Source organism: Sinocyclocheilus anshuiensis, unplaced genomic scaffold (genome assembly GCF_001515605.1).
Source record: "Sinocyclocheilus anshuiensis isolate Anshui unplaced genomic scaffold, SAMN03320099.WGS_v1.1 scaffold38, whole genome shotgun sequence".
Classification (NCBI taxonomy): domain Eukaryota; kingdom Metazoa; phylum Chordata; class Actinopteri; order Cypriniformes; family Cyprinidae; genus Sinocyclocheilus; species Sinocyclocheilus anshuiensis.
This window is the reverse complement of record NW_015544213.1, coordinates 735,926-757,289: the sequence shown is the minus strand read 5'-3', so window position 1 is coordinate 757,289 and position 21,364 is coordinate 735,926. Positions and strand designations below refer to the sequence as shown.

The 21,364-nt window shown below is 36.2% G+C and overlaps 1 protein-coding gene and 1 pseudogene across 1 annotated transcript; one reads left to right on the top strand and one right to left on the bottom strand.

The window, feature by feature from the left end:
* LOC107697140 (centrosomal protein of 85 kDa-like) overlaps nt 1-21,364 on the bottom strand; it is a 64,002-nt pseudogene that overhangs the window by 22,212 nt on the left and 20,426 nt on the right.
* Nucleotides 5,393-10,817, top strand: LOC107697157 (cardiac phospholamban-like). The gene is made up of 3 exons (XM_016497817.1): nt 5,393-5,557; nt 9,078-9,378; nt 10,742-10,817. Exons 2-3 carry the CDS (start codon nt 9,224-9,226, stop codon nt 10,758-10,760), a joined length of 174 nt encoding a protein of 57 aa, XP_016353303.1. The 5' UTR covers nt 5,393-5,557; nt 9,078-9,223; the 3' UTR covers nt 10,761-10,817.

The following is a 21,364-nucleotide window of genomic DNA, read 5'->3' as shown; positions in this document are numbered from 1 at the left end:
CTGCTAGAGTCCTTACCAGGTCAAGAAAATATGATCATATTACCCCAATTTTACATTCTCTGCACTGGCTACCTATTACATTCCGTATCAGTTAAAATATTACTACTTACTTTTAAAGCTCTAAATGGTTCTGCTCCTGCATACCTAATTAATGTATCTCATAACCCTGTACTTCAGTTACATCTGATCAAATGCACATTAACATTCTTTTGCTTGGGTTGAACACATCATTTTTTGCTAATTTGGAACAGCAGCTACGCTAATTTTTCTCTATTTCCTTCTCTGTTTCTGCCACGGGATTGGCATCAATAGGAATAGGATAGGAATTACACAAGCTTCAGTCTGGATCCAGCCCTTACAAAGACCTGAGATCACCGAACACATGAAAAGAGATGATGTCAACCCCTCAGAAGACCTCAGATGATGCCAACCCTCAGACAACATACAAAACTACCAAATTTTGCTATAAGTTTGATCGCAACATATAATCATTGCTGTTAATAGTATTCACCGTCTGTTTGATTACATGACATTGACTAACTGCTTGATTTTTACCGTACATTTCTGCCATATGGACATCAACTTGAGATTGTCACCACTGATAAGCTATTACTAAATATAATGTAGAAACTTTAATTTTCTGTAAAGCTGCTTTGCAACGATTTGCATCGTGAAAAGCGCTATACAAATAAACTTGAATTGAATTGAACTTACCAATAACTAAACAAGCTACAAAACATGCATCATAGCAGACAAGTCCCACTGACAGCCCAAAGAACATAGCACCTGTCCTCTTGGTAAGTGGGCACCTACTGGGAATAAATGTCTACATTTACCAAATTTTATGCTGTTATATAAACTAAAAGCTTTATGAGTCAGGAGTTAGTCTAAACTTGTTCCTCCACCTGCTTCTCAAAGCATGTGACGGCACTGTTTGTCTCCTTCAACGCGGCCATTTAAATAGTCTAAGACAGGAACAGCTGCTTGAGGAAGGAACCTCATTCATTACAGTAGACTGAGGCCAGAAAATACAAAATGCTGTGTCTTTAATTTTATACTCCCTTTGGTCCTCGTTCCCCTCGAGTCAACAACTTTGAATAGGTCTTCATTTGATAATGGATAAACCTCCTCTGCATATTCTATTAACTACTACCACATTAACTCTATGAAAAAAAATCCATATTAAACACAATAAATCACTTGACAAGCGCAGATGTATTTCCTATTGAAACAGGTTTGGGCAGGATATAGCAAAAAGTACATGCTTTTGGTCAATTTTCCAGGAGGAGATGCACATATATTGAAACTTCATTACTGATAAGCAGATAATTATGTTGATGTTATGGTTAATACTGGAATCTATAATTCTAATTCTTATTCTAAGTTCTAACAATTACTCCAACAATTCTATAGTATTTTGTGTAATAAATGTATGCACACTCATACACAGATATTATAGTATATATATATATATATATATATATATATATACAAAAAATAATATATAATAATAAAAACTATTAAATAAAATACTAAAGCAAAATCAATAGTTCAAAATGCAAGGAATCAAAACATTATAAATTATACTTTAAGTAAGCACTAGATGGTGGCAAAGATAATCGGAATATAAAAACAGGCATAAATGAGCAATTAAATATGTAATTTTTTTAATTCAAATAAATAAAAACATTAATAAATATGGTACTAAATGTATTGTGCATCCCTTGTACATTTAATTAAAAAAATAAAACAATTAAATATAAATGTAAAAATCTGCTATAGGTTAATTGTTAGTGTTTAGGAGCAACAGAAATTCCTCAAAGCTAGCAGAAAAAAAAAAATAGTTGCAAAAGCTAAACTATCTAAAATGACTCTCTAAAAATGTAGCTCAGTCTGGTAGCCATTAAAAAGAGCAATTCTCCCACAGAGGACAGATGCCCTTGGTGAACACTATAAAAGTCAGATCCACTCTCTCAAATGCAGCAAAGAGCACAGGAAAGGTCTGATGCCTTTCGGCTACAGCACTTGAACAGTTTCACTCTGTCACATTGCACAGCTAATCTGGTGCCAATTCCCTGAACTCTATCACACCCTGCCACTGCGCTCTCTCCAAGGCCCTCCAGACAGCCGTCCATCAACCTCTTGGCATTCTGGGACAACACAAGGGAGACATGCTGGCTCCTTTCGAGGTGGCGGTACTCAGAATTGCCAATAAAGGCAGTACTGTGGCCATTTGTAATGCAGCAGGGAGCTCAGCAGAGTGTTATATAAGAATCACCTGTCCGTTTTAAGCACAGGTAGGTGATATCTTGAAGTGTTCACTTAAAGCTAGATTCAGAATACTCACTGCATAAAAAACAATGCAAAAATATAAAATTGAACATACTGTTTCGCCAAAAATTATCTAGGCAATTAAGCTATGCTTAAAGATGTCTTGGCATTAGATTAACCAACAAAATATTTAAAAAAGTGATTTTTATTTGAAAGAAAAAAATAGCAGAAACGCACCTTTCTTTTCAGGGGTTTAAATAAAAAAACAACAGATGCATTGTTCAAAATAACGACAAAGCTTATTTTGACATTTAAGCTACACTTAATGTATGAATGTCATTGGACTGGACTAAAAACCAAGTGATATTTATTTGAAAGAACATTTTTATGAAATTATATACTATAAATATGATAAAATATTTATAAATTTTTTTTTTTTTAATAAATGATAAAACAACAGATATATTGTTCATAATAAAAAAGTATTTGGACACTTGAAATGTTTGAATGTCATTGCATTAGATTTGGCAACAATTATTATAGCATAATAATATCATATTTATTTGAAAATTGCACAAGCACACTTTTTTAAGCAAAATATTTATAAAAAGTTTATTTAAAGTTTCAAATGACAAAACAACAAATATACAGAGTAAAAAAAAATATTTTTCAAAGTTGTAAATAAAACAAAGATTATTGGAGTACATTTTACAAGAAAATACTATTTCAGGTTTTCTACATCAAAATGTCATGTTTAATTCAGTGTTACTTGCTGTTTCTTTTTGGAAATTACTGTGTGAAAATTTGTACACTATTTTGTTTCTGTGCATTGTTCAAAGTAATAATAATAAAAAATGTGGTCACTTAAGCAACACTAAAAATGGAACTGCATAGACATACTGTAGATTAGATTTACCAAAAAATCAAAATCAAATGATATTTATTTGAAAGAAAGACAGCACAAGCACAATTTTTAAGGATAAAAAGATTTTTTTAGGTTTCAAATGATACAACAACAGACATATTGGTCAAAATGAAAACCAACCAAAACATTTTTCACTTCAACACCTGTGTGAACATGAGAAGAAATGGCTTCATACGTCCACTTATAATGGCTCCAGTTAGTTAAAAGTTCATGCAATTAAATTGCAATTTAAAAAGTTAATTCTGAGAAAAGCTCATGCAGCATTTATTTACAGATGCCACTTATGTGTAATGAAATGACATTTAGACATTTTAAGTGTCACTTGAGTGTCCGAATAGCTTTTGGGGGTCACTGTATAAACACACACACTTTGTCATAACCCAAAGGCACCTCTGTTTGTGTGTTCTGGTGACAGCTGTTGGATCCGGGGAGCAGGTGTGCTAAGCTGAACGATGAGGTAAGACATGGATGTATTACACCTAACGAGCAAACTTTCCAGCACTGGCCAGAGGACAATGGCACAGGCGAATGGACAATGTGTATGCATGCACATGGCAACCAGGCATTTACACGCCATAAACACTCTGTAAACGAGGTACGGTGGACAAGGTCACCAGAGAGGACTGACCTCATCCATTTTAATGAGCTTGTCCAAAAAGAACGGCACGTCTACCAAGCCAAACGGCACACACGTTGTCCTGTTGCATTGGGATTATGGCAGTGAGAACAACTAATACGCTAACTAATGCACATTCAAAAAGATCTGAGGAACTGTACCATGAAGGAGTTTTGGTTTATGCTTGTTTAATCCTGGTTTAGAAGCATAGCTGTGGTGCTCAACAGCAAAACCTTTTCTGATGATGCTGAGGTCTGGTAGAAACACATGGACATAATTTTTAACAACACAACCCTAAAACTTCGGCATCAAGTGTGCATTTTAAAGACTTTTTAGACACTGGTTTTGGTCAAGTGGCGATCATCCAGACTTTGCCAAAAAGAGTTTGGCAATGGCTGAAGGCTACACTGAAATCGGATACCATCATAATGCCCTCTCCATTCCTCATGTCCTCTTCAAGCTCTTAGAGCTTCCCTGACTACTGAACAGCTCCTTAAAAGGAAAAGAACTTTGGGATGTCTTTATCTCAAAATAGAACTCAAACAATGGGGGAAAAAAGCTCAAAAATGCAAGAAAGTTCACAGAGCTTCTGAGGAATCTCTTAAACCACAGGTTGAAGATGTTTATAGTCTATTAGGATATAGGTCTCATAGACGACCTCCTCAATGAAACCGGTCATTTAGAACACATGTTGTTCTGGCCGCAACATCAAGAGAATATCTGTATTAATCCACCGACTGGAATCGCCAGTGAGAGCGAGAGCTGCCGGATACAGTTACAGAGTAAATTCAACCAGGGCTGAACAGTTCAGTAATGGGGACCGGTGTGCAAATGCAAGAAAAACAATATATTAAGCAGAGTTATTGTTTGCAAATATTTCTGTTTTGCTTGTTTAGATGTTCGTGAACCTACTTTGCACGTGCAGCAGGGAAAAGCTTAGCAAAATGTGTCACCACCTTGATATAAATGCACTATTTTTGTCATGTGACATTAAATTTAGACAAAGCCCATAATATACAGCTATCTGTAAGTAAGAGATGCACATGAAAAAAAAAGATAAAAAATGATTTTTAAAGATAACAGCTTTTTCTCTGGAGAAAGTTAATTTTATACATTTCATACATTTTTATACATGCAAAATTAATTCATGCCCATTCAAATGTAAATAGGATTACAGTAAACAAAATTAATCAATACATAAATTAATTTATTTATCTAGTTTCCTTCATTTGCCTCCGATGTAAAATCTTCAATAACACAATAATATTAATACTCTCTATCAACTAATACAAATTTTAATTTAATAAATAAATGATGTTTTTTATTTTAAACCTGGATACATTTATTTTAATTTTGTTTCCAATTTAATATTTGACCTGCAAAATAAATAAATAAATATATATAATATTATTAATCTGTCAACTAAAACTGACAGTAAACTTTGCATCCAAATGCAGGATATACTATTATAAATACTATCCATTAGAACCTCTTTTTGATATGCTGTTCTTATGAGAGGATAAAACTTTGTAAATCTGCTTCCAAATAAAAAATGAGAGAAAGAAAGAAAGCGAGAGCTCAGACCCCTCCTACGCATCTCTTTTCTTTTCTCTCTCCTCCTATACTCCACCCCTCCACTTTTTCTGCCATAAACGTCCGAACGCCACATTGCTGCCACAGACCCTCCTTTCCTCTAAAACCAGAGCAACAGGATTGAACCCCAATACTCTCCATCTACAGTTTAGGTAGGTAACATTTTCTTGTATATCAGTTTCAGGATGGCCCATAATGGTTGTCACATTTATCACATTTGACTTTTGTGTCTAGCGCTGTTTGATGAGCATCTCTGATGGCATTTTTAGGACGACGTCAAGTTTTTTTTTTTAAATGCATCTCATTTCTTTGAATCCGAAACCAGCTTAAATTCACAGGGCTTTCTTAAGATCGATTAGTTGATGAGGCTATTTACCATTTAAGATTTAAGGTCTCACTGAGATTGAACGGAGGCATGCATATGCATTTCCACAGGCGAGAATGCAGACAATATATTTTTGTGATAAATAATCAGAGGGTTATTCATCAATTACCCTTTGTATTTGATATTCATAACTTTACACAGCAGTGGACGTCGTGTCCGAATGCACAGAGTCAGAGATTAATCAGAGTTTTGATGTTTTGGTCCGTCTTTGTAAGCGCTGCTCTGTGTGCTCACGATTAACAGCGAGCCAGACACATTCTTCTCCCAACACATATCGGGGAGATGTGACCTAGACTGACTCCGACCTATACACAATATCCCACATTTGCACTCCGCTGGGAGCTCTGACAGCCCTTCATTTCAGCACAAATGAGCTCGCTGCATTCACTGTGGCCCTGCAGAGGAGGAAAGGTTAAATGCATACAGAAGACTGTTAAAGCAGGAACCACACCACAGGTTGCACACATCCAGTTGGCTTTTGCATAGGACTGAGGCAAATATCGAAGCAATAAAGATGTACGTAAGAAATGATGATGCTTTCACAAAAATTATATACATTATATGTATTTGTACCAACATTTGTAGCTACTGGCTTATTATTCTACAAATACATTTTCACCTCCAATTTATTGTTATTAAGTTCATTAATTAATGTAGCATTCATTTATTATTTAATTTGATTAATTTGATCATTATTAATTTGTTACATTTTATAATTTCATATAAAGTATGTGAAATATAAAAAATATATATTTTGTAAAAAAAAAATATATATATCACCAAACATTATATATAAATTATATAATTTATTTTACTATCTATTATTACAAAAATATTTAAAAAATGTAAAAATCATTAATCATTTTTATAAGTTATATGAAATTCAACGTGTTTTTTTAAGCCTGTTTAATGCAATTTAAGTTGATGATGCCATTTAAATGACTTGCACAACCAAGTTGATTATATCAACTATGAAAAATTAAGGCAGCAACTGAAGTTTTTAAGTTGAAAGAGGTGGATTTTTTTTTTTACAGTATAAGTGACAATTTAAAGAACGCATCAACATTTTACAACTGTACTGCGAATGAAACTGCAGTAAATGGGAAATTCTCTCAGTGAGAGAATGAATCTGGATGAGTTCCAAACTGATTTGCTTCTCTTTCGTCCAGTATTGCATCTCTAAATCATTAGTTTCAAAGTTTCCACTTTTTTAGATGACCTGCTTCATCTTCACTGAACTGTAAGACATTATATTTCTGAACTGTAACAAATTATATCAATACTATATCTGAAAGATCAATAAAGTGACAAAAAAAATTAAATATCAATATGTGACTGTATCAGCACAGCCCTAGTGTGCATGGCTAATAATGTCTGTCCTAAAGCCAGTTCAACAGGCACGGTCCTACCTGTTAAGAGTCATGCCCTCAGAGGCGTCACCAAGCCACAAAAAAACCCACTGCATTGCTCTACAATGTCATCATGGAAAGTTCAGCATTGAGGCCAACTGAGTGCACTTGCTCAGCCTCACTTCGACTTATTTGTACAGCAGAGGGTAAAAAAAAACAAAAAAAACATGCACAGGCTTGGGAAATCTCCCAGCCAGCCTTTCAGATGATTTCCTTCTTTGGTGCGATTCCATCTTATTTTTACTCCGCTTGTTTTCTTATTTTTTTTGCAACTTTCTTGGCTCTCTCTGTGCATTTCAGTGCAGATGTGTTGCTGTTTCTCTGCCAAAGGATGGCTTGAGAGAGTTGATACAAATCTGCTCAGAATAGCCATATGAGGAAGGGACTGCTCCACTTCAGGCTTCACTATCAGTCACTCGTACACTTAACGTCTTTCTTCAGTGACACCGGTCAGCTGGACATAAGTAACACTATGAAAGCAAGCGGTGGGGAAGTGTAGGTTATACTGTTACTCAGGAGACGATGCTGCCGAATGCATCTGTAAGACAGAACTCCCTACAGATTTGAGGAGACAGGAATGAGCAGCAGTCTGAAAGAGCGAGATAAGCTCGTCTAAGACGAGAGCCTCACTAATAGGCAACGATTTATAATCAAGGCCACTTTATCTTTCAGCTGAAAACAGGGCTTCATCTAATCTTTCGGAGGCGAAGTGCTAAATCCTGATTTAGGCTGTTTTGTTCACAAGTAAAATCACCAATATAAAACGTCTTTCTGAAGCCACCTCTTTTTATTTTCCTCAGAGCCAAGACAGGATAATGAAAAGAAATAAGCTCACTCCTACACCGCAAAGACGGTTACATAAAGACACAATAGGTGCTGCTGAAGTTTCATCTTGCAAGCGTTCAATAATAATAATAGGTTAATGACGTTGCGCTCGAAGTATGATAGACCAAGGCTTTGTACAAGTGCATCTTTGGGTGTAAAAGCAAGAGTAAGACTGCAAAATCCAGTCTGAAAGAAGAATCCAGAGGAGCCGAGACCCCTGGGGTTTTAATTTTAAGGAACCTGTCAAGCATCTGCCTTAGGTGACACATCAGAAACTGAAACTATTCAGGGCATAGAAATGCTCCGTTTGAGACTAAAAGCCATTTCATTTGACTTGCATCAAAGTTGGCAAATGCACTGAATGCTATAAAGTGTCAGGCACAGTGTGCACCAATCAAACTATTTCAATTTTGACCACTGACCTTTTAAAGCACAGCCGATGATCAACAGAAAAGTCACACAGTGTACACTATTGTTCAAAACAATTTGGGGTCAGTAAGATTTTTTCTTTTTTGAAAGAAATGTATCGCTTTATTCAGCAAAAATGTGTTACATTGAAATCAATCAAATCAAGAGACTGTAAAGGCATTTATAATGTTATAAAAGATTTCTATTTCGAATAAAAGCTGTTCTTTTGAACTTTCTAATCATCAAAGATCCTGAAAAAATACGTTTTCACAACTGTTTTCAACATTGCTAATAAATGACATTTAAATAGAAAATTGTATTTTTTTTTAATTAAAATTTAAATTGCAATAATATTTCACAATATTACTGCTTTTACTGTATTTTAAATATTCACCAAATTCAGGCTTGTTGAGCATAAAAGACTTCTTTCATTAAAAAAATCCTAATGACCCCAAAGTCAGTCATACAAGTTTGGAACGACATGAAGGTGAGTAAATGATGATAGAGATCTTTCATTTTTGGATGAACTATTGCTTTAAGGACACTACATAGTGTCAAAATCGTCTGAAACATCTACCAAACCTGCATGTCACGAGTGAATCTGCATGCACATTCACTCTTTCATCTCCTGCTCCTTTCCCTCAGCCTCCATCTCCACTGGCAACCAGATCACCTCCTTCCTCCCCACACGGCTCTCCACTCCACTTCGCAGTACTTCTGTCCTTCCTTCCTCTCTACTCTGCAACTCTCCCCTCTCTCTGCACTAATCGTCCCACCCACCCCGCCTTGGCATGGAGAAGGTGCAGCATATCACACGGGCGGCCATTCGGCGGGCGTCCACCATGGAGGTTCCCCAGCAGGCCAAGCAAAACATGCAGGAGCTCTTCGTCAACTTCTGGCTCATCCTCATCTGCCTGCTGCTCATCTACATCATTGTCTTGCTAATGTGAGGGGCCACAGGTTTCCCTCTAGCCAATGAGGGCAAAGCACTGTACAGAGGGGCCAATCACGTTGAGGGGTGGGATGGGCGGGGCTATTTATTATTTTATAGAGGCTTTTGAGTAGTTGGGTTGTACACGGCATGATTTCTGTCTAAACAATTTGTTTGTAAATAGCACATTCAGAGTAACACAAGAAAGGCAATACTGATATGAACTAGTGGTTAAACAATATGGGTTTTAGCGGAAGTTGCCAATATCAATAACTAGAGTCAGATTATTAAAATGCAAATATATATTTAATAATGTCTCACACAATTTAATTACATCATTTAATTTAATTTGGGCCAAATGCATGTATCCTAACCAGAAAAGCCAAATTTTTTAATGCACTGTGCCATTGTGAGAAAGTAAATCCAAGACAGCGGATGAGGCAAAATTAATAAAGTAAATTTAAATACTGAGTATAATTAAACATATATTTTAATTTAATACTAAAAGTAAGTTCTGTTTCTATTTATTTTTTTAAAGAAATTAAAACTTTTGTTCAGCATAGATGCAATACATTTATCAAAAGTTACAGTAAAGACATTTATAATGTTACACAAAAAGGTATTTCAAATAAATGCTGTTTTTTTTATTTCTATTAATTAAAAAAAATGTATCACTGTTTCCACAAAAAATATTAAGCAGCACAACTGATGATAAAAATGTTTCTTGAGCACCAACTCGGCATATTAGAATGATTTCTGAAGGATCATGTGACAATGAAGACTGGAGTAATGATGCTGAAAACTCATAGAAATAAAAAATATTTTTCAAAATATATGAAAACAGAAAACAGTTTTTTAAATTAATATTACTTTTTACTGTATTTTTGAACAAATAAATGCAACCTATGTGAGCATTAGAGACTTTAAATCTTACCGGCCCCAACCTTTTGGACATTAGTGTACAGCACAATTTATTAGGAATTAGTTTTCTGGGGATTTGAAGAACTGGCCAGCCTTCACTGTCAACTTATGCTGCATGCAAGTGTCTCTCCGTGTGTCTGTCACCATCCCATCACTGCATGCCACCTGCGGGCCTGAGGGATTTTGACTGAGCCCCGTCTTCTGTTCCACACTGTGCCAAACTGAAAAACACTTGCTCAATAAAAACATTACACGATCACTTGTGTGCAATAAAAAGTGTGCAGTTTCTGTTTTGACTGATACTCCCACTCTACTAATTCAGTTAAACAATCAAAACCAGTATTAAGCTGGTTTACTAGTCAATGAGACCTAACACCCAAGAGAACCAGTTATTGTTGTTGTTTATATGACTCTGTCTTGTCAGCAATGCTCATGTCAGTCTGTCAATCATGTTTAGCTCCTTCTACGGCATGTGAGAGACCAGCGTGATGTAACCTGCTCATCCTCCTTTAACTTGGCAAACACCCAGAACCTCAAAATGAGATTCTTTTTCTGTGAACAGCAGGTTTGGATTTAAGTACATAGTTAAATGAAGTACAGTGGAAAATATCGGTGAGCTTTCAAATCACACAACACCACTGACACTATACTTACAAATACAACATGCATTTTTTCCTGCAATAAAAGCTTTAGATATGCATTCCTTATAAGATGTATCTCATAATTGACAGTTATCATTTTAATAAGACTATGCACTGGTTTGCCTATAATATAATCCAAAAAATGTCATCTTTATATATTATTTATACAATCACTGTGTTGTTGTTAATATCTGTGTGAATATATTTATGAAATAATACTCATAAATAGGAAGGAATTGCTGTGTAGTGCAGACACTTGGACAAATAAAGCAAGCACTGCGAATAAAACACTTGCACTGATAACAATATGTTTTTGTGTATCTTTGTGAGCTGAATAAGACATTTCGAGTCTCAAGCAAGGAATATCAAATATCAAAAAATCCATTTTGGATTTTTGTTCCAAATTGAGTCCATTTGGAACAAACACTGGGTCTTTATTACTAAAAACAGACACTCGTCAAAGACCACCACAATCAACATGAAATCAAAATGGACCTATCTATCTAAGGTAAATTTAAATTCATTATTCTAAATGTACATTTTTATTTAAATGAAAATGTTAGGAGGTGTGAAAATGTTAGAAATTTGAACTACTAGCCAAACTGAGAGAATATTTTGTTGTTGTTTAGCCTGAACAAGGTTCATTAGCGATTTTATTACACTAGCCTCATATTCACAGATAATGTTTAAGTCCTCTCAATATATTTTGAAACTGTGTGGATTTTTATGTTTATTCTGGTGCACTCGCTGCCCAGTTGACATCCATTGAAAGTGTAAGTGTTTATTTTTACAAACTAAGGGATGAGCCATATTGAAATAAAGCTGAAATAAAATCAAATATAAATATTAGATGAAAAACTTAAAAATTTAATTAGAAATGTTGCCTTGGCAACTAACTGAAATGAAGTTTGAATAATAAAATAAAATGAAAGCTTAATTAAAATATTACAAATATATATAATGAAAAAAAGATCAAAATGACAAAAGCAAAAAAATAAAACAAAAATTAAACTAAAATAAAAACAAAAAATTGAATGAGCAGTAATAATTAACAAATAATTAATAAATGCTATAATAGTATATAATTATTACTAAAATAACACTGGTGTGGGTGTAATCTGGAACATCCCTTAAACACAAATTGATGTGGTATTTGAAAAAAGACATGAGTCTGATAAATGAAGCAAATTTGCGTAGGCAAGCCCTGACATTTTTTCTGTGGCTTCTGCTGTAAACAGAAGGATAATTCGCCCTTACCTTGTCTCTCCAGCAGAGGGCGCTGTAAACCTACTTTTACAAGACATTTCTTCATTCGTTCGGTAAAAACAATTCTGCATTTTTCCATCTTTGCATTTCCTGTCAAAGCAATTGCAAACTGACCTGTGGGAGTTCTGCTTCCTGTCGTAGTCGCTCTCGCTGCTGCTGTTCCTGCTGCCACGAGCCACATCCCTCTGGTCCCGGCCGGTACTCCATCTGCTCGCTCAGCCACATCTGAGTCCTTACGGCCGGCTGGATGGGCGACCCTCTCACGGCCTGGTGCCTGAGTGTGGGACCTCTCTGTCCGGGCCCGGCCAGGCCCATAGTGGGCGTCTTGCTCTCTGGTAAGGCACTATAGGTGAGGTCTAACGTGCTGGGCTTGAGCGGAGAGGAGCAAGACGAGTCCGTTTTACCCAGGGTGTTACTGCTGCCCAGGTCGTACTTAGTAAAGTCAGAGTTGGTGGAAAGTTTGTGCAGGCTCTCAGAGAGAAAGCCGTTTGAATAAAGAGGGTCCTGTCGGTAGCCGTAGAGCACACCTCGATCCAGGGATCCGTGCGGATCCGTGCCATACGACGGTCTCCCGGAAGGGGTGGACTGTTCCTGGCCGGTAAGACGGGTGAGGGAGGACCAGCGGCGCACCGGCCGGGGGTCTTTCATGTCCAGGGGGCTGTCGAGGGGAGAAGGGAGCTGGCAGCTGCTCCAGGGGCTGGTGGGGGCAGAGGGCACACTGAGTTTGGAGCTGGACGGAGATGGCATGACGTGGGCCGTGGGGATGGGACCTTGTGAGCGCAGAGGCTGGAAGGACAATGTGCCGCTGGAGCTGGAGTGGTCTGGAGACGGACAGAAAGAGAGACTAAATTTAGACATTTTAAGCTTAACTAACAATGTTGATTCTCCTGCTAGCATCAGGTGTTACTAGAAAACAGAACATTAATTTGAATGTAAACACATTCTGGGTGTCGTTGCTTTGCTGTCAGTATGAAAACAGGTAGCTGGCTTGTTATGGATGAAAAAGATCACCCTCAACTGAGTGTGGACTTTATTTATTGACCATTCAGCAAGATCCACCTCCCTTTCTGTTACCAACTCAAACAAACTTTACAAAACATCTACTAGAAATTAACTACACATTTCCCTGAACAACATAAAAAATAATAATAATAATAATAAAAATAATATATATATGTTACAAATAAGTGTAAAAATGTTTGGATATTATTCTTATGTGGGTTGAAATAAGTGAGTGAACAAATAAATAAATACATAAATAAACAAACAAATAACTGTTATAAACAAGTGTTAAAAATGATCGGATATTATTCTTACAAGGCCTGAAATAAAATAAAATTGAATAGAATAAAATCAGTGTTATAAATAACTGTTAATTATAATTGGATATTATTATTATGTGGACTGAAAAGAGTGAATAAATAAATATTGAAATAAATGTTAAAAATGATTGGATATTATTCTTATAAGACTGAAATAAAATAGAATAAAATAAGTGTTATAAATAAATGTTAATTATTATTATTTAAATTATTTAAATGATTATTCTTATGTGGGCTGGAACAAATGTAAACAAACAAATACATAATCATGTTAAAAATAACTAGATATTATTATTATGTAGACTGAAATGAGTGAAAGTAAAATAAAATAAAACACAAAACTATAAAATAAAATATCAGTGTTATAAATTAGTGTTAAAATGGCTGGATATTACTCTTATGAGGGCTGGAATGAGTGAAAAAAATACAATTGAAAATGTTAGAAATAAGTGCTAAAAAAAGTGTTATCTTTTTTCTTATGTTGGCTGGAATGAGTGAAATTATTATTATTTCTTTTAAATAAAATGTTAAATCAAGCAGTAATGTGGATAAAAACTGAACATACTGTGAATCGGAGACAAATGCTTCTCACAGTTAAATGAAAAGAGAAAAGTCTCATTAGGAAGAGTGGAAGTGAACAGTTTATTTATTTATTTTTTTCTCAGAACTGTTTTTCACACCCTTGTCCGAAAGGTATTACACAGAAAAGTTTGGAGTGACACAAGCCTCTGATGGCGATCCCAGGAAATGAGACATACTGGAACACAAATGGAGCATTTCACATTCCATTCTTATTCTTTCATGAGAGACTGCAATGACTGAAAGTAACTCGATGGAGATGACCAAATACTGACCCTGCCCAGAGTCCTCCAATATCCCATCATGCACTAGGGATTCCCTCAATCACATAGCCTCTCTTTCATGCTTTAAAAACAGACCACAAACACTGCGAGAAAACACGTCATGATAAACAGTGACTGAACTCATCTGACTGTGAGTCACTGCAGGAGAAAAACACTCATCACGATTCTTATATAAGAACATCAGACTTCAACCCTATGAAGATTTGATTCAAAGCAATACATATATTGTCGTTTGAGCATATTATTTAAGTTGTATTTATAAGGGATGCACCAATATTACTGAAGCAGAAAACAATTATAATTCTTTTAAAATAATAATTGTATTAATATTATATTTATTATTTTATAGATCCAACAATAGTCTATGGAGGGACTTAACAGACTAAATTAAATAAATAATGAAATTCTTAAATATGACATGGAATGTTGGAACAGATAAATGTACAGTGAAATGTAAAAGTAAATACATTTATTTAATTTCTAAAATGTAAAATAAAAATGGATGTCAAATACCACATTAAATACCCCTTAAAATTAAACACACACAATCCAAAATAAAATACACACCTTGAAGTAAAATGTAGCGGACAACATGAAGCAAATAAATAAATCATGAAATATTATTTCATGAAATGTTGCAACCAATAAATAATCATAATGAAAAGTCAGTAAACAAATAAGGCATGACATGTATATGCATTTATGCATGCTTACATTTTACAGTACTTTTTATTTATTGCTACATTCCATTAAATATTTTATTTTATTTTATAATTTCATGATACACTTATTTTATTTACTCTCCTAAATCTCTCCATAATTGTCAACATAACAGCAAATATAAATCTATGCTGATTTGTATACTTGGTTTTTTAAAGCTCTAATTATTATTATTATTAATTTTTAATAATCAAAGCAGGAAAAAGATAACTAATATTTTTTATACTTTCATGAAAAAAATAGTCAGAACAGAACAGAAAAAAAAATAATTGGTGTAATCTACTCTCGTCATATGGATACATTAATAATAAATAAATATTCTTGACTTAAATAAAATCAGTTCATTTATATGTTCCAATGTTAGGTTATCTCGCAAACCATTTTTACAGGGTAAATAAACTAGGTAATAACCAAGCAAACTACAACAAACAATGACAGGAATTGTGAATCCAAAAATACTTGCATGATCTGGGAATATATACCACGAATAAATATTCCTGTAACGAGAAACTGAAAACAATACACAGGTGAAACAAATGAAAGGTGTTGATGAGGCCACAGGAAGCATCTGAGGTCTGTGTATGAGCAGTCACTGACAGTCACAGTGAGACGAGCTGACAGGCTTTAACACTGTCATGAGGAAGGCTGAAATATGGACATTCAGATGAAGAAGCTCAGCTGTCCGTGATGCTTTTATCATATCAGTGCTGTCATGGGCAACCGTCACTTCGGACACTTTGTTATGCGAGACATGAGCATTCAAACGTCTTTAAAGGATGTTCAGGTGGTTTATATGCTATTAGGTGGTTTATATGAATGTTTTTACAAACAATAAGCCAATTTTACTTTACTACTTTTTTTTTTTTTCCAGTTCTTCACAAAACATTGTTTCTGCTATTCAGCTTTCTTTCCATCCACATCCCACATACTCCCTCACTTTCCTTGCTAGTTATGAAAGCTCCTTGACAAATTGTCCTGTAATGCACAAAGTCCTATTAGAGACCCCTGACAGGCTTTCAGTGATCATATCAGGGAATACTGAACTCTAGATATCAATTTTAAATCATAATCAACTTTCTTGACTAACTTCTTATGCTAAAGTAAACTGGCGCTCATCTTTACACAGGTCTGCACAATGTGGCTCTTTGTTGGGCACATGAGCGTCTGCCAACAGAAGACCAGCTGGACCCCGAGGAGAACGGAGACGGCACATTCCACAGAAGAGACGCTGCTCTTGCAAATGCGCATGCACTGTACACTCATACGTATACTGTGAAACAAATCACAGGGAATTACCTGGTTTTCCAGACTGACAAGACTACTCTCGCTTTTGCTTCCAGTGCAACAACCGCGTTTTGATTACAATGCAACGCGATCAACTTGTGTTTCTGACTACTGGATCACAAAGGTCACCTGAGATGGATGTTGATATCAGGTGTAAATGGGGATTTCAAGGCATTCTAAACTTGAGCCAAATCTTGGTCTTTGTTGAGCCTTCAAAATGCAATGTAAATGAACACGCGAAGACCATGAAAATTGTTCATTTTATGGCATGGTTTCATAATTTCTTCACCATCTCTTACTGTAGGAAAGGTAAAGTGAAACAAAAAGCAAGAAGTGAAAATACTCGTGCAGTGTATATTTACTCCGATATGAAACCGTGACAAACTGCAAGAGTACAGCTAAGAAATGTTTCTAGTTTATACAGCACCAAATGCAAATAAACAAATGCAGTTTCTTATATTGTCTGCTGAGGAGGCATAAAACGTTTGTTCACCTTTACGACTTGAGGGGTTATGTGGAAAACACACATACAGCTCTTTAAAATGGAAGACATACAACATAAACTTGACATAATGAACTATTTTATGCACACACTATGATTTCATACTGAAAACCTATGGAAGCCCGTTTCTGCCACTGAATACAAAATATAAAAAGGTTATTGCGACATTTTATCTCATAATTCTGACTTTTTTTCTCAGAATTGTGAGTTTATATTTCGCAATTCTGACTTTATAACACGCAGTTGCGAGTTTATATCTCACAATTCTGTGAAAAAAAGTCTGAATTGTGAGATAAAAAGTCAGAATTGCGAGATTATATCATGCAATTCTGAGAAAAAAGTGAATTGTGAGTTTATATCTCGCAATTCTGACTTTATAACTCGCAATTGCGAATTTATATCTCACAATTCTGTGAAAAAAAGTCTGAATTGTGAGATAAAAAGTCGCAATAACCTTTTTTAATTTTTTATTCAGTGGCGGAAACAGGCTTCCATAGAAAACCTGCCGTTTTCATCATGACAAAAGAATTTTACCGTACAACATGTTCACTCTCTATCCTTATACAGTCAAGTGGTCTCTAAACCTCCTTATATTTGGAGTGTCGTTTCGTAAAACGGGACGGACGGGTCATACCAGAGAGGCTGGATTAAGCCGCCCAGAATAACCTCATCTGGCTCTAATTTACATTGGGGTGGAGGAGAGAGAGGCAGAGCAAACCAGAATTGCTGAAGCCTTGGGCTACGGGTGCTCCAGTCCCAGAATTCCCAGCAGAGGGGGGGACAACCCACCGATGAGCGTCTGCAATTTATCAGGGCTGAATAAATGTGACAACCAGGTTTGAGATCAGTCTATACAAATTGATTAGCATGGTACAGATCAGGGTCAGATTCAAAAGATTTGAAGTGAAATCAATTTGGTGTTGAAGCTCATGATAGCAGAGCTGAGGAAGAATTAAGGTGGGCTGATCTATGATTGGTCGACGTCTCCCTAGGGCTGAATCGATGCGTTTAGGTCAATGAACATAGTCTGTGCACTTTCGTGTGATTTGGGTTTCTCGCCATGTTTCTGTCAGATGCTCTGTGATAAATGCAGTGCTGTGTGTGTGTGTGTGTGTGTTTGTACCTGTGAGATTCTGAAATGTGGGTCACCGAAAACTACAAAGCTCTTCCTCCTACTGAGATCAAGCCATTTATAAATCATCGAAAACATTTTTTCTAGCAATGTCGCCTGTATTTTCTACGGCGATTTTCTGTATTTAGATTTCTCTCAAAAATCTAAAATGTGGTATAATGATAAATGGATGGATGGATACTTTAGAGGAAAAATGGATGGAAGGATGGATGGATGGATAAAAACTACAAAGATCTCCCTCCTACTGAGATCAAGCCATTTATAAATCATCAAAAAATATATTTTTTCTTGCAATACCACCTGCATAGGAATAGAAGAGGAAGAAAAAGTGGTATAATAAAAGATGGATGGACAGATGGAAAAATACTTTAGCGGAAATACAGACGGACGGACGGACAGATAGATAGATAGATAGATAGATGGATGATGTCTGTCTGTCATTCCATCCATCCATCCATCCATCCATTAGCCTATCTATCTGTATTTCCGCTAAAGTATTTTTTCATCTGTCCATCCATAGATAGATAGACAGATAGACTCATTTGCACAAGGTTTGCTTCTGTGGCTACGCTAACAGAGTCAAAGGTTCTTGACTTGCCAATGTGAAATGCCACAGACACAGCGTTTTACCACCCTTATGCCACAAGCGTCACATCACAACAGCTCTCCACCACCAGCATCCTCCTCAATGACATTGATTAGCATGACGTCCACATGGACACTGTCAGAAAACATCTGCAATCTGTGTCAAAACGTGTCTTCAAGCTAAATCATCTCCCAGACCCAGAGTAAGCAGAAAGTTCTGTTATTGCAGCCGCCCTCTCAGCAAGTCAATCAATTCCTCAGCTGGAATACAGCTGTGTTTATTTTTATTTAGTGCTTGCTAAAAGCGAACGTTCTCAGGATTGTTACGGAACAGCATAAAATCGACTTTGAGTGGTAAAACAAAAAAAAAAGAAAAACATCATGACAGATCAATGAGAACAAGATCACTGCGTTTTTCACAGGATTCCTCTACTGAACATGTTTCTCATATTCTCCACTGGAGAATACTGTGATGAATTAAAAATTGTGGTCATTAACGAATCATTGGTTTGAAGTGAAACTTCAAATGAAAACTTTGATTCAACGAATCAGTTGATTTAGTTCATAAATGATTAATTTGATTCTGGCTGATCTGGTTCTCGAGTTCAACTCAATGAGTCAATTATTCGGTTTCACAGCTCACTGGAAGAGAAAAAATATCAAAAGCAGGTTAAATTTTGTTCTGTACACATCACACAGAGCAGCCATACCTCTTCAGAAGACTTGAAATATAGCACATGAGTCATATGGTCCACTTTTACACTACGTTAATGGTGCTGTTGCTCATAATGGTCATTTACGCTCAACATTAATTAATGAGCAATTGCACATGGTTATGAGTAAGCGTACATGTGAGTACTCCATATCTAGAGTATCACAACACACTCTGACGTCAGTTGTCAAGCGTGTGCCGCCTGCTTGTGGACTTGATGGTCTTACCACATTAGCACATATTTAGCAACTGCTCTTAGGTTTCAATGGTACGTCTATCACCATTAGCCTGGCGCCAAAAAGACGGTTGCTGGGGACCAACATGGAACTCAAGGGCCATTCTGGTAAGGGCCCCGGGCCAAGGCACATCTAATAAAAGATTAGGCATATTAAAAATAAATGACATGATGGGTGCTTCTTGAATCAGTGATGGTTTCTGGTAGGGATGCACCGATACCACTTTTTCCAGTACTCGCCCGATACCGATACTTTTATGTTTGGTACTTGCCGATACAGAGTACCGATACCGATATTTTTATTGCATTTGTACATTTTTTAAATATTGGGTACAGAAACCAAAAGAGTATGTATAATGTTAGTTGGTTAACTTCATTTATCAAATAGATACAATCAAACCAAAATTTATTCAGACACCTCTCAATCCACTCAGCGTGCTTTGTTTATCAGCTCGCGCACACCAGCTATACAGGCGTTAATACGGAATGTTTAACATTATATTCATTGCATACATATACTTCGTAGTAGACATCCTTAACTCCTTTCTGCTGTCTGTTGTTCTGTTGTTGGTGTTTCTTTGTTTGAATATGGTGCTTATCACATGCTGTGTGGTATCGGCGTTTGGTATCGGGGCATTTTAACGAGTACGAGTACAGGAGACCAGTATTGGGCCCGATACCGACACCAGTATCGGTATCAGTGCATCCCTAGTTTCTGGTGACGGCAATATGGAGACAAAAATGGCAAGTTTAAATCAGACACAGTGATTATGACTTGTTCACAACATATATGGGCACTGTACAACCTAGGTGACATCATTAATGTAGATGAATTAGTCACATGACAATCACAGGTGACTGGCTGGAACACTTCACAGATTCCCATCAGATAGAATGATAGATAGAACGCAAGATAGAACAATAGATAGATACAACGATAGAACGATAGATAGATAAGTAGAACTATAGAACGATAGATACAACGCTAGATAAAACAATAGATAGATACAACGATAGATATATAGAATAATAGAACGATAGATAAAACGATAGATAGATAGAACAATGGATAGAACAATAAATAGATAGAACTAGAGAACGATAGATAGAACTATAGATACAACGATAGATAGAATGATAGAACGCAAGATAGAGCAATAGATAGATACAACGATAGATAGATAAGTAGAACTATAGAACGATAGATACAACACTAGATAGATAGAAGAACTACAGAACGATAGATACAACGATAGATAGATAGATATAATGATAGAACGATAGATATAACAATAGATAGAACAATGGACAGAACAATAAATAGATAGAACTAGAGAACGATAGATAGATAGATAGATAGATAGATAGATAGATAGATAGATAGAAAACTCTTCCTGACATGTCAGTTCTGTCAGCAGTCAGTATTTCCGGCTTGCTGTTGCATCACCAGCTCCTCAGAATTCCAGTGGCACGCGAGAGTTGACGTAACGACTCCGAGACGAGGTCACGGTCAAGCCTCCAGAAACACGAGCGGCACAGCGCAGCAATACCGCTACATGTCATCTGAGCTCAACCGCTCCAGACAACCAATTACTGTCAGAAACCCCTCCAGATCTAGAATCGATCTATACTATTTAAAGTGGTAGTTCATCCAAAACGGAAAATTCAGTCATCATTTACTCTCCCTCAAGTTTCTATCTTCCATGGAACACAAAAGGAGTGCTGGTAACTGAGGAAATGCATCAACTCCGCGCTGTGGATCGCCGGATCGGCTTTCACCGTGGACGAAGCGGAGTCCAGCCCGGGGTCATCACATGT

What these genes read in the sequence shown, in the direction of transcription:
- LOC107697157 (XM_016497817.1), top strand. Translation starts at nt 9,224, where the DNA reads ATGGAGAAGGTGCAGCATATCACACGGGCGGCCATTCGGCGGGCGTCC.